At 36.4% G+C, this 14,533-nt stretch overlaps 1 protein-coding gene across 1 annotated transcript in view; it reads left to right on the plus strand.

The window, feature by feature from the left end:
• Positions 1–14,533, plus strand: part of CENPP (centromere protein P) — a 149,097-nt gene continuing 134,564 nt past the window's right edge. Inside the window, exons 1-5 of the mRNA XM_029285337.1 lie at positions 1–151; positions 1,348–1,502; positions 3,411–3,502; positions 5,093–5,181; positions 8,724–8,820. Of these exons, the coding sequence (XP_029141170.1) occupies positions 15–151; positions 1,348–1,502; positions 3,411–3,502; positions 5,093–5,181; positions 8,724–8,820 (570 nt within the window). The 5' untranslated portion in view covers positions 1–14. The remainder of the gene's footprint in view (positions 152–1,347; positions 1,503–3,410; positions 3,503–5,092; positions 5,182–8,723; positions 8,821–14,533) is intronic.

Raw genomic sequence — 14,533 nt, forward strand, 5'->3', positions numbered from 1 at the left:
TAAGTGTCCAAAAAATGAATAGCAATGAACTTCAGGCTTGCGAAGATGAAATTAAGTCTTTGGAAGAAGAAATTAAAATGCTAACAGAAGAATATGAACACAGTCAACACCAGTCAATGGCATATACTGAGGCAGAAAAAATGGAGATCATGTAGGTATTTTATTTATCTAAATAATGTACATGGATACCCATCTCCAAAGTGACACTGGGCAGACTCCAAAGTGACACTGGGCAGAGATTAAGACCCAACAATTAAAGCAATAAGGTGTTAAGTGACACCTTCCAGTGATAAAAACATATGGCTAATATGGCTAGCCTACTCTCCTGACTGAAATGCTTGAGGAAACAGCAAGTCTGCAGAGCCTTACAAAAGGCCAATTGAGTTAATTACATCTGGATCTTTGGGGGATGGGAATACAGGTGCTGAATGTATTTGGCTTGCAATTACTAAGAATTTTCTCAAGATCATGCCAAAATCTTAGTGTACAAAATATGTTGAATATAAATATATTCTGTAAGAGAGATTTTATTAAAATGTTAGTCAAGATACAAAATAGTTTTCTATAAAGCCTTCTGCATAGAAAACCTTATGCCTTTTGCATAAAAGGTCGGCCAGCAGTTGGATTGTTCCGTCCCCAAAGGATAAGAAGTCTTAAATTTGGGAACATTAAACATTAAAACATAATAGCATAAGGGTTCTGTGATGTTTAGTTATAATAAGTTGACCAAAATACCTAATGATTTAATACTACTAAATTGGTTTCTTAAATCAATGTAGGACAAAACCCATTGTGCAATAATTTTTATTCAATTTCAAATTCTCTGAGAATCCATATTTAGAGGGACCAGATCTCTTATGGATAAAAACAGCTTTAGTAAGAATTTAAATAGAGCATTCCATGGCTCAGCCTTAATTAAATCCACAGAGAGTCTCATTTAGTACACTTGCATTAATATTCTCAAAAATTTGGATTGAGTAATCTCATTTGGTAAAATTGATACATGAGTTAAGTATATTCTGCATAGGAGTTTTGCAAGAGTTTTGGCATCAAGTATCTCAACTGGAAGATATTTGACCTCTCAAAAATATATACAAAGAGGATTGTTGTACTCGTTGGGGCATTGAAAGAACTATAAGTTACATGGTGCATCATTTACTTGTAATATGAAAAATACATCTCTTGTTCAGTCCTAGACCCATTCATCTTACACATTTCTTTGGTTTTCTCACACAGATAAAAAGCCTGTGGAAAAATAAAAATGTTTGTTCATTAACATAATTTCTCTGCCAATGTACTAGAGGTTTCTCATTTAGATCTAGCTGATAAAAGTTTTTCTTACTGTAGGAAATTACTTAGAAAAAAGCCTGAAGAACTGAAGCAATCCAAATCTTCTCCAGATCAGGAAACTCAACTCCACTTGTTGGAAGCTGATCTCTCATTTATAATGAAATTTACAGGCATTTTCTTTACACATTATTCACGTAAACTTGTGGAAAAAAGTAGGTATTTTAATGATTGTCACAGTATTACATATTTTTTCACACTTCATACATTGTTTTGATTCAACGTATTTCTAACCACAAATATTGCCAAATTTTAATAAAATTAAAATTATTATCTGTTATTCAGTACCTAAAATAGAGAAAGTGTTACAGTTCAAATTTGGCTAGTCCTATCAACCACAGATGATCAAACTGGTCAAACAAAGCTCAGTAGTCAGGATAATTACTACACATCTGCTTTTATTTCATAGTCCCAAAATTGGACTAAAATTGGATGTAATTGATTAAGACATTCTTTGAATAAAAACCTTTATTATATTAAAAGTATCCCCAAAACTATTCTAATATACAAATTCAAGGCATTGTTATTCTAGTTTAGGTGAACCACAGTTTTCTGGTCATTAACTAATTTGGATTGAAGTGATACATAATAAATAAAAATCATGCTTCAGGGAAACATGGTTTCCTAGAGTACAAACGTTTTATGCTATCTTGCATTGCTGTTTTCTCAAAGAATGGGGAAGAGAATGAAGTAAATCTAATATCTCCTAGAGAACTCAAAGTTTTGCAAATAACACCAACAACTCCAAAACAAAATTAAATTTAAAGTAACAAAAAAGGAATATATAATACTTTTTTGGCAGTTTCTAAGTGTGCAGGAGATTTGTTCTCAAATGCTCTATGCTTTCTTGATCTTCCATTCAGAAGAATCCACTAAATTAGCTTGGAATTTTTAGCCACAAACTAATCCTTGCCAATATTCCAGGTTACTAATTGTTTTCTTAGATAAGAAATAATAGAATTGGATGTCATCCCATTCCAAACCTATAGAAGATCTAATTGACCAGGATTATTGGGAGCTGGGAAGCATATAAATTTAATAAATTATTATTATTATACTTCAACAGTTTCATTAGATGTTGAAAAGCACAGGGAACTAAATGAAATAATATGAGACACTATGGGTTCAGTGATAGACTTCCAGCTCCATCCAAGCCTGAGAAGAAGAATAAACATCTTCCCAAAGCCCCAGCCTTGCCAGATAGTCTAGAACAGGGGTGTCAAACTGCCGGCCCGCGGGCCGGACGCGTCATCCGGAAGCCGCGCCCACCCCATTGCCGGCAATGGCAAAACCGTCCTGATACACTGCGTGATGTCACCTGATGTGAGTTTGACATGTCTGGTGTAAAATGATAACATTGCCAATGGTATCAAAAACTGCAAGAGCCACGTTGGGTCACATTCACCAATCCAGTTTCATCCACCAAGGTGATGCAAGCAGGCTCTGAACCATTTCTCAACTAAAAGTCCAATTGCCATGGGTGCAGTTAATCAGCATTACTGAAGTAGCTGCAGAGTTTTGAGACCACCACCTGTTTTATCACATTTCCCAGAAAACAATATTTGAAACCAAGCTCTGTTGTATCTTTTTTGTCAGGCAGACTTATTTGGACTTTTGAGAGCATGCTTGCTAACCTAATTCATAGAACAGCCTATGGTAGGTGTACCCAGTTACATTTACAGAAGGCAAATCTGTGAGGTTGCTCTCTTCCTATAGCCCCCTGGTATTCTCTACCAGTAAACTGTACTTTTTTGAGCAAGCAGATGTTTCCAGATAAAGTAATGGAGTCAAACTATACGTCATTTTCATTGTCTTAAAATGCTAGAGGCATTTTGTGAAGTAGCTAGAGGTTATAGTTTGCTGCCTGAAAACTTCCCTATTTTAATTAAAAGAACTACTGTATGCCCATTTCTATTTTAGATAGACTGCTGCATTAATAAACTGACTATGTATCTTATATTAAATATGCTTAGTTTTTAAACGTTATTGATTAATAAATAACACATAACTGAAGGATTATACACTTGATCACTCTAATGTATGTATTTTAATATTTATTATAGATGGATCTAAAACTATTCAAACTTATAAGCTGTCAGGAAAGTGTCAGTCAATCTCATTTCAGTTGGAATTTAAACTCACAGAAGAAAGTAAGGTAATGGAAGATGTTTTTAAAATAAACTGGAGCATTTTACTAACCTTCAATAACTAGCATAAACAAACTGAGATTTCTTGTGAAACCATCCATGGTTGTTGTCAGTGCATTTTGGTACATTAATTTATTTTTCTGAAACCACTAATGATTTTATGCTGATGAATATGTATTAAAATACTGCTTTATAATAATAATAATAATAATAATAATAATAATAATAATAATAATAATAATAATAATAATAATAATAATAATAATAATAATAATAATAATAAAAAGTTGGAAGGGACCTTGGAGGTCATCGAGTCCAACCCCCTGCTCAGGCAGGAACCCTATACCATTTCAGACAAATGGCTGTCCAGTCTCTTCTTAAAAACTTCCAGTGTTGGAGCATTCACAGCTTCTGGAGGCAGGTTGTTCCACTGGTTAATTGTTCTAACTGTCAGGAAGTTTCTCCTTAGTTCTAAGTTGCTTCTCTCAAACATTGTATTTTATATTTGATTGAGAATTAATCCTATTTACATAGGATTATTGTAAGTTAAATCTTCATGTAGTTAAGAAGAAGAAAGAGGAAAATGGGGACATAAATTTCCTAATTATTTTAACTGTATAATTTTTCAAACAGTTATCTTGATAGGAAAAAGTTAAAAGAAGAAACAGAACCTGAAATTCTGCACAAAAATGAATTCTGATAAAATTAAATACATACAATTTTGCCAAAACTTAGAGCTTACATGTATTCTTTTGTTTGTTTTGGAAACACATACAAAAATAAGTTCCAGTAATACCTCAGTTAGGAATGAACTCTTATGCTTGATTTCTTAGAAACCAGTTAAATTGATAAACAAGCAAGAACTAAATCTAAATTGCCAGTAGGTGGCATTTCTTCTTAGGCTTTCACAGCTGGCTTCCATAGTAGCAGCATGATCCGAGGAAAAGATGTGTTTGGATTACAGATACAAAAAATTGCATTATATATTCATGAGTTCTTAATAAAAACAAAATTTAACAAAAGAAGAAAATAATATTCCCCCTCTTGCAAAACATGGTCAAATGTCTACAAACATAAGTTTAGTTGTTTTCCTTGCTGTCCCTACTTTTTGGACCATGAATTTTCAAATTTTAAAATCCCTTCAAGGGCTTGAAAATGTGTATGTTTGAGAATGCATAAACACAGCACAGTGAAGGTGTTGATTGAGTAATAACATCCCACCTCCCCCGTGCTTTGCCCCTGCCCTCCCCATGTGTTTTAATGTTGAGTTTAATTGTTTGTTTTAATTGTACATATATATGTATATTATATATATATGACTAAACCACCCAGAGTTATCCTATGGTAAGATGGGCAGCCAATGAATTTTATAAATAAATAAATTGCATTCTCAGAAGCTCTTTGCTGCTATGTCATAATCAACTTGATCATGCTCTACTAATCAGCAGTTATTTTGGGAAACATTTAAATCTCACGCTCATTTGAAGTTTCTCATAACATTTATGTTTAAATATTAAGTAAGTGTGACTATTTGACAGATTTATTAATACATTTGATTTGTTCTTCACTGTTTTACTAATAAACTTCTCCCCCCCCAGATGAACAGAAATGCTTCAGCTATAGTAACTGACCTTAATATTATAACAGAATGTGACACGGACTGTGATTTAAGCAAGCTTGTTTCAAGGTAAGATTTCAGTTACTAGATTGAAATACCATACCATACAGTATTAACCTTGTGAACTCTAAAGCTTCCTCTTTCTGTTATGTATTCAGGATGGACAGTGATTAATATTTATATGTTATTTATATGTAAGGGTGTAGGTTTATACATATGTTGTATATAGCAGGGCTTTTCAACCTTTTCACCCATTGTACCACTTTTAGGATATGGCAATATCTGAGTACCACCAGTCGCCTAGCAAGGTGTCAAAAACTTGATGACAAAAAAAATGGTACTGAAAAAAGTGCCCCCAAGCCATAGCCAAGCAAGACACCTGCCTGCCCACCTGGCGGCGCTCTTCCTCCTGTCCGAGGTTTTCATTGTTGTGAGCATTTCTATTGAGGATTGGCAGCGGGGGTGGGGTGGGGGGTGTTTGGTTTTTATTCCCCCCGTCTGCTGGGTGGTTGCAACAGGTTTTGGTCACTTCACATGATCCTGCGACACTGTGACCGTCATAAATATGAATCGGTTGCCAAGCATCTGAATGTAAATCACAAGACCCTGGAGATGCTGCAACATTCCAGCTGATAGGCACTTCTTCTGGGCTCAGCAGAAGCACCAGGATCAGCACCGAGCTCCAGCTGGAGCCTGGCGCTGATTCTGGCACTTCCGCTGAGCCCTGACAGCCCCGAAGAAGCGCCGATCAGCTGGAAAGTGGCACTGATCCTGGTGCTTCCGCTGAGCCCTGACAGCCCTGCAGCTCCAGCCATCTCTCGCTCAGGCTTGTGCGGTGCTGCCACCGGTTCAGCTCATTCCCCTCCCCCGCTACCACTTTCTAGGATGGTCGCGTACCACCTGCCAGGTGCCAATGTACCACAGGTGGTACCCGTACCACTGGTTGAAAAGCCCTGGTATATAGCATGTTTAAATGTGTGTTATGTATGTGTACACTTTGAGAGCAAGCAACTAAATTTCATTTTTAATGTGTGCCAATGTGCCCACAATAAAAAATGACAAAGTCTTTCTTTCTTTCTTTCTTTCTTTCTTTCTTTCTTTCTTTCTTTCTTTCTTTCTTTCTTTCTTTCTTGTGGGTAGGTGGGGAATAATCATAAGGAAATTATGTTATTACGGGGAAAAAGAGATTTAAAGTGATTGACAGTTATTTTTTATTATAAGATTTATTAAGCCAGGACTCTGGATAACATACAAAAATATACAAAAAAGTGATAGAATCAGAAACATTACAGCACTCAAACCCCAACATTTACTTTTCAGGAATATACTACAGTCATCTTCCTCCTTTTGAGACAGTCATTGAACTTTATCCATTTAGTGTTGGACAAGTTTTCTTCATAGTGGTCCATGATGACAAGCCAACTGAAGAGTAGACTTAGTTTGTTTATGCCAGTCTTCTTTAGACATTAATCATGACATCCACTTTTTGTTTTTATTCCTTACATTCCACATTGTTCTCTTTTTCCTTTCTTTCAGCCTTTTACAGAAGTTAAAGAATAAGCAAATCTTACTAGAGTAGACACATGTTAACAAGTTCTTTCATTGTAGAGTTATATATTTGTAATTGACATATTTCTCTTCTCTTCGTTCCTCCTTTTTCCTAAGGTGCTGCAAAGACACTTTCTTATCATATTTTTAAAGGAGAATATTTGTAGCCCAGAGTTGACATGAGGGGGTCCTTGGTGCTCTCTGAGCTTGCTTGTTTTCTTGCAGACGTTTCATTATCCAAACTAGGTAACATCAGTGCTAGTAAAGAGTGCAGTTTGCAGTCAGTTTATATCCTAGAGGCTTGTCTGTCAGTGTTGGTGGGGGTGGTCTTACAGATTCTTTGGTTGGGCTGATTGCTGTTTGCTTCTTTGGCAATTTCTTGATTGGAGTATTGTTTACTTGATTGTTGGTCTGATGTTAACCTTGGAATTAATCTATGCTGATCTGGATGCTGATTGCTGGTGGAGAGATGCTTGGGTCTTTTTGTTCCTTTTGGGGATGGGTGATAGTCTTTTTTGCATAGAGCAGAGGTCCCCAACCTTTTGGCACCAGGGACCGGTTACCTGGAGAGATGTTTTTCCGCGGACCGGAGCGAGCATGGTTTTGTGTGCTGCCTGCATACCGCGGATGGGGCTTGTTTGTGCGGACCAGTTGCTGGCATGTTGTGGCCCAGTACTGGTCCACGGAAGGGGGGTTGGGGACCCCTGGCATAGAGCAGCAAGGACCCCTCATATCATATTTCTGCTTCAATACTCAACCATTTGGTTTTTGTTTGGTTACATTTTTAATTCAGTGACTTTAGACTGATCTTATAATGCTCTGGAACACTTGTTCTTGCAGTAATTTGGAAGGAAATGGTACAACTTCTCCAAATTACTTTTAATAGTAACCATTCAGTTATGTTGTTTTTGAGTTATTGAATACAGCTGTTTTCTCTTTTTAAAGATAATATGCATTAATTGTCACCTGCTATTTTAACCTTAGGCCTGGAGTGGGTAATGATTAAATAATCATGTTGCTAAAACACTATATAAAGTTTTTCTGTATTTTTTAAAGTCTAGTCATTGTTTTGTCTCTCCAGTAAATCAGGGAGACAACAGTATTGTTTGTTGTGTTTCAGAAAAAAGCATGTTTAAAAATTATACAGCATGCCTTAAACCAAAATGTGGCTTGTTTGATTTTATAAACCCAATAATTGTGGTTTTTTAGTAAACCATACATAGCATGTAAATCTAATCACAAACCTGATTAAAACATCATGCTAAGTAATACTTTGCTTTAATAACTGTCTCTTGAAGAAAGCAAAATCAGTATTTGTTAAGCAAATTAGTTTCGTTTGGAGGAAGGGAGTGGTTGGTAAAATTAGGGGGATAAAATTATATGTCTTTTGAACTGTTGATTTAGCTTTTTATGAGCTAACATATGGTGCTAATATGTATAACGTTTATTATTAATATTGCTGCAAGCTACAGTACTTAGATGTTCAGCAGGGAAAGGAGATTGAAAGTAAAATAATGGGAGAAAATACATTTTCTAAAGTGTTGTTGTGAAAATGAAATTGTGCTAGTTGCTGGTATAAAGCATCTGTCATGCAAAGTGTACTGAGTAATGGAACCATTCAAAAAGCTTAAGTTTCTGACATAATGATTTACATATTTATTTTAACTTGTGGATTATAACACTGGTTTTCTGCCCTGCCACCAACTGGTTGGTTAGCCTGGTCAGATTGCGATATACCTATAAATATACAGGGCTAAGCTAAATAAATAAATAAATTGGGAGGCACCCAAATTTAATAATAAGATGGGTGACTATATAAATGTTTTAAATAAATAAAATTAATACATTCAAACTAAGTCTCAACCTATCCAGATTTATTAAGGTAACAAATGATCTTAAATAAAACATTTATAACAAGGACACTGTTCAGCAATGTAATTATACAAAAATGTTTCAGACTAATAGTTTTTGTCACTTTTTATGCATTCAAAAGCTTAGAAAAATAGTGTGGACCAAAATTACCCATGAAAAAAATAATATATATGTATATTAATGCATTCTAGGGTTGAAGAAAATGGGGATCTCTGCCTGTTCTTCAGAAATGTCACTTGTTTCTCTGAATGGTGTAAACATCGGGAACGTACTTTTGCTTATTTTAAGGTAATACTTTGGAAACATTAATTTTGGTCCATGAATTAGTGAATTTAAATGAATGAATTAAAGTAAAGTAAATGAATTAATTTAATATATCTTTGTGATATTATAAATTGGGAATATTTCAGTAATATATTTATAATCATTAGATTATATATTTATAAAATTGCAATGCTTCAAAATTATACTGTTTATAATTTCCTGGGTAGAAGTGTGATTTTTTTTTCTTTCCCAATGACTATATAAAGCATCAGCTTATGTACTGTGCTATTAGTCTGGCAATTGTGTTAAAAAGAATCGCCAGAAAGTTTATCTCATCCAATATAGACTATAAAATAATATTGCTCTATATTTATTTATTATATAGCTGGACTACCATTATCAGATCAGCTCTGGGCATTATATAAAACAATTTAAAATCATCAAGTAATAAAAATCTAAGTATAAAATAATAATTCAGAAAATAATGTAACAATAAAATAGCAATCACAAGATACAACGGTGGCATCAACATAGCTGAATAGCAGAAAGAGGTAGATCTCAGAACATTTTAATGGGAAAAGCTGTATCTTTATAATGTTATAAAAGGATTACAGGATAGATGCCAATCAGATCTGTATTCACATATTTCACTAAGTAAAAATAATTTGTCAATTCACTTATATAGAAAAGTTTCTGGTTAGTAATAATCTCACCTCAGATAAACCTTATCAGCTATTGCATTGCCACTGCAACTAAATACAGTTAGTCCCCGAGTTACGAATGTAATGGAGCCTGCCCATTCCACTCATAACTCGAGTACTCGTAGGGGTGAATCTCATATCTTGAATGAGATCGCTCCCTGCTTTCACGCACACATTCTCTAATCGAATGCAGGGTGAATGCGTGGTTCGTTAATTCGCACGAGGTATCTCAGTGGGGAAGGCCATGGAACAGGCCCCCAAGGCCTTCCCCCTCCCTTCCTGCCACACCGAACTCACCTTGAGAAGAGGGTAAATGTTGCAGAGCCTCTGCAGTCTTTTGTAATGGCGAACCACTGCTGTGGTGCTGCAATATTCATAATTTTGGGTTTTTCTCGTAAACACTAGGAGGCACTTATCGCATAACTTTAAATGAGTATTAAAGTGAACACTCATAACTCAGGGATTACCTGTAATAGATGCCTTATGAATTTCTGGAGGAAGAACATTTTGAGTGTAGTTGCCACCACTCAAGGTAGAGAAAGCCTCTACCTTGGATAATTACAAGATTACTCTTGTAGCGTGTCACCCTTGGCACACACAACAAGTTTAATGATTTAATGATTACAGATCATTTAGTTGTACAAAATTGTAATTACAATCAGTTCTGTGACTGTATAGGCCGTGGTGGCGAACCTATGGCACGGGTGCCAGAGGCGGCACTCAGAGCCCTCTCTGTGGGCACGCACACCGTTGCCCCAGTCCTAGGCCTTCAGCTGGGTTTTATAAAACCTTTACGCTTTAGGCCTCTGCCGCCATGTGCAAAAAAAAAAAAAAAAAGATTCAATCAATCAGTCAATTTCAACTTCTCGCGGGGAAAAAAAAGATCTTGCAAAGTTGGAATTGATTGATTGAACTTTTTAGTCCCACCCAGTCTGCCGTTACCACTGCAGCCACGCCCACACAATGGGCCACACCCATCGAATTGGCCACACCCAGCCAATGGACCACACCCACCTGGCACCCAATGATGCATAAGTGGGTTTTGGGTTGCAGTTTGGGCACTCGGTCTCTAAAAGTTTCGCCATCACTGGTATAGGCAGTCTCTCCAGTATTCTGGTCCCAAGTGGTTTAGAGCAGAGGTCCCCAACCTTTTGGGCACCAGGGACTGGTTCCGTGGAGAGAGGTTTTTCTGTGGACCAGAGGGGGCGTGGTTTTGTGTGCTGCCTGCATCCCACAGATGGGGCTTTGCTTGTTTGTGCGGACTAGTTGTTGGCATGCCGTGGCCTGGTACTGGTCCACAAACCGGGGGTTGGGGACCTCTGATTTAGAGCCTTACATGTCAAAGACACACTGTAGAATAGTACTGTAGCTAATTAACAGCCAGTTTAGTTGTATCATCAGGGGTGTTACTATATTAATAAACAGATTCAATTTTTAATAGATCATGTGCAGAGGTATTTGTATCATTGCAGTCTAAACATGAGATCAATGGGTGTAGAAATCTTTTAGTAGCCTATCTCTGTCAGATTTAGTTTGCCTAAATAAAAAGGTGATTAATTATGTGTCATCAGGTTGATATTAGTTCTTAAGAACCACATAAACAGACCTTTTCCAGGATGACTTGGACTTTCAAACCTTTCACTGGTGCTTCTATTACCCTATTGCTCCTTACCCTCTTGTCTTTCCTTCCATCTTGCCCAGAATTACAGATTCTCAAGAGAGTTGGATCTTTGCACAATGTGCCCAAAATATGGTAATATGAGTCTGATCTTGTGTACCTTGAGTGAAAAACTCTGGATTGTTCTATGATCCATTTATTTATTTTCTTATCTATCCACAATATTCTCAAGAGCATCCACTTGTTGCTTGTGATTAATATGAGGATATCCTATAGAATTACCATAGAAGCTACAGTAGGAAGAGCAGGGAATCATGTGATGTCAATCTGAATGAAGGCAGGAAGAAAGATTAAAATGTAGCCTAATCCTATCGATTGAAGGAAGAATTCAAACAGAACGATTCGCTCAGGTGTTGTTGGAGGTAGGGGGTAGGAGAAATGGGAAACTACAACAATTTACCATTTTAATGTCTGTGATAAGTAAGATATCTACAAAAGAATAGTAAGCCTTTTTTCTTTATAATTATTTATTAGGCATGGAGAATTCTAGACAACAGGAAGTACGTGCAGACTAAAATCAGTCAGAAATCTCTGTAAAGGTTTCACATCATATAAATTCACCATATAATTGAAGTCTGATATCTTAAATTGCTAAAAGTGTATAGATACAGCAAAGGCTCATGGCTAGTCTTCAATATTTGGTGAATAATTAAATCAGAAATAATATATCTGTCTTAATGAAACATATGCAAAGAATGAGAATGAGTACAAATAAGACTTACTGCTGGTGTTTCTGAAAAAAACCCACCCCTTCATCTGATACATGTATACAAATTGTTTGATTGCTGTGTTGAAATCAGCTACACTGACTTTTATGAATTAATTCTGCTGATTACAATTCAGATATCACACCAAGATTGTGATAATGGTTAAGCGAATATGCTTTAAATACAGTAAAGATTTCAAAAATGTTACCTACCGTATTCATATTGCAAATACTATGCCACATTGGTTGGAGACAAATTTCACAAACTCACTAAAGGTTAGATGTGTGTAATGCTCAAGATCTATTTTACTTTTTTAAACTTTTGTACTCATCCCCAATGCACAAAAAAGGCCATATTCTGGGATCCACAAATGGACTTGCAGGCAGGCTAACATTTAAGCAAAATCCTCCATGCTATAGCATAAATTGATTGGTGTTTTTTTCCCTTTCATTTTGATAAGTGTGATAAACACTTCTAATAAGCTTGGGTCACTTTTTTGATATCCTTAAAATATATTAATAAAATTTAAACTGGAACACATTTCATTTTCCTACAGCGAATAGTTTTATTTCTATAATTTGTAGTGCAGAGATCAGACTGAAACAGCATGTTTAGTTTTTGATTTCATTTGCTGTTGTTATTTTGCTAGGCTAATGAATAACATTTGCCAATAATATCAGAATAGATTGCTGATATATTTAAAATATTATCCTATTTCATCGGCACCAGAAGTCGAACTGGGAAGGGCTGTTCGGTTTAAATAATCTATGTTGCATTTCAGCCTATATTCCTATGTATTACATTGGTTCTTTCTCGCATAAATAGCTGTGCTTGCCAGCAGCATGTGCCCATAGCCTTGTCTGACCTTTTAACAATCTCAGCTGTGTCAAACTCTAGCACAGCGGTTCTCAACCTATGGGTCGGGACCCCATTTGGGGTCGATCGACCATTTCACAGGGGTCGCCAAGCAAGGCTGTCCGCCATTTTTTCCCCCTTTTCTGGCGGGTGCCTTACCTCCCTTGGGCTGGGCCAGCTGGTGGTCGGCCTGCTCCGTCTCTGCCGCTTGCCAGCTACGCCTCGGCCGGCGCAGGGGACGAAACCACGCATGCACGGCGCTCCCGGGCAGGGAAAGTCCTTGACTTGGGACCGGTTGGGTAGTCCTCGACTTACAACCGGTTTAGTCCTCGCCTTACGACCGGTTGGGGGTCGCAGCATTAAAAAGGTTGAGAACCACTGCTCTAGCACTTGGACAGTTGCCTAAGAACCGCTTGCTCTTCTTATCCAGTCTATGTCTACATTGACTGGGAAAGCAAAGCATCATAGGTTTGCTCTATCTGTTGCCCCATATTCCCTATATTTTTTTATTAAGTGCAGCCCTTGCCTTTCAAGGGGAAAGGATAGTTTGGACTGTGCAGGATGCTTATGTACCACCTATCAGCAACTTGTTAAATGAGCTAAGTCTTTTCCCAGGAACACATGGGTGCCCTCCAGAGGTACAGCATGGTCCTGAGAAAAACAGATTTAAGGCATTGCAAGAGCTCCTATATGTGTTCTGAAGGATTTTTTCCTCTTTAAATCCAAAGTACAGTCTGTTTACAATACTTCCTTAAATCAAATTATATTTGTCCCCTAAAAGAATGCATTCCTTTAAGTTTATTATGCATTTGTAGCTTCATAACAGTAATGTTTTAAAGTCAATTTTAATTCATTTTGTAATTTGATTACTCAAAAGGAGTCAATGCCTTTTCCTGGTTTTATACTTGAGTCTATTATCTAAAAGTAGAAAAACTCTCAAACCTTTTAAGTCAGAAGGTGCAATATCACCACATTAGGGAAGATCTAAATACATCGTTACCACTAACAGTTCTGAATATATGTGAGAGGCTATAACAGTGATATAACAGTAATTTAATCTATTTTTACGTGTTTCAGTTTAGTTAGCAACTAAAAGTATTGGCCTACAGGCAAAGTTTTCAAGCAAATAAAAGCATTGGGGTACTTTCCCAAGATGACTGGATTGCCTTCCATTCTGATCTGATCCATGCGCTGACGAACATAACGGGTCTGATTGTTTCCTTTGCAGAAAGTTTCATCTGTGATGCTGGTAATGTTGTTGAACTGTAAATCAAAGCAATGAGTTTGAAAAGTCCAAGCATCCCCTTTGAAATTTCATTTTTTTTTCTTTTGTTCAGTTACTTTTAATATTTTTCTAATATTACAGAACATGTACATTTGCTCCAAGAAGATTCAGAAACCAAATTATCACTGTACTTAACATGAGCATGGGAATATTCTTCCTCAGTTAAACAGTAAATAGGTTTAAACAAATATAATTCTAAGTATATCTGTTTTTAGGGCATTTCAGTGATTTGAAATGAAGTTTGTGTATCTTTCTCCAGCATTCTTCATCCAAACGTTGTAATTACCACAGTATTTATTTATTTATTATTTATTTATTTATTTATTTAATTTTTATCCCGCCCTTCTCCTTACGGACTCAGGGCGGCTAACAGCCTTGTAAAACAGATACAACGATAAAAATACCCAATTTAAAACCTAATTAAAATGAAATATTTGCTGTGGCCTATATCAATTAAAATTACTCTTAAAACCCCACTAAAAATTCCCCTAGGCCAATCCCGCTTGTTGGA

This window comes from Protobothrops mucrosquamatus, unplaced genomic scaffold (genome assembly GCF_001527695.2).
Source record: "Protobothrops mucrosquamatus isolate PMUCROS unplaced genomic scaffold, P.Mucros_1.0 scaffold1526, whole genome shotgun sequence".
NCBI classification, from domain to species: domain Eukaryota; kingdom Metazoa; phylum Chordata; class Lepidosauria; order Squamata; family Viperidae; genus Protobothrops; species Protobothrops mucrosquamatus.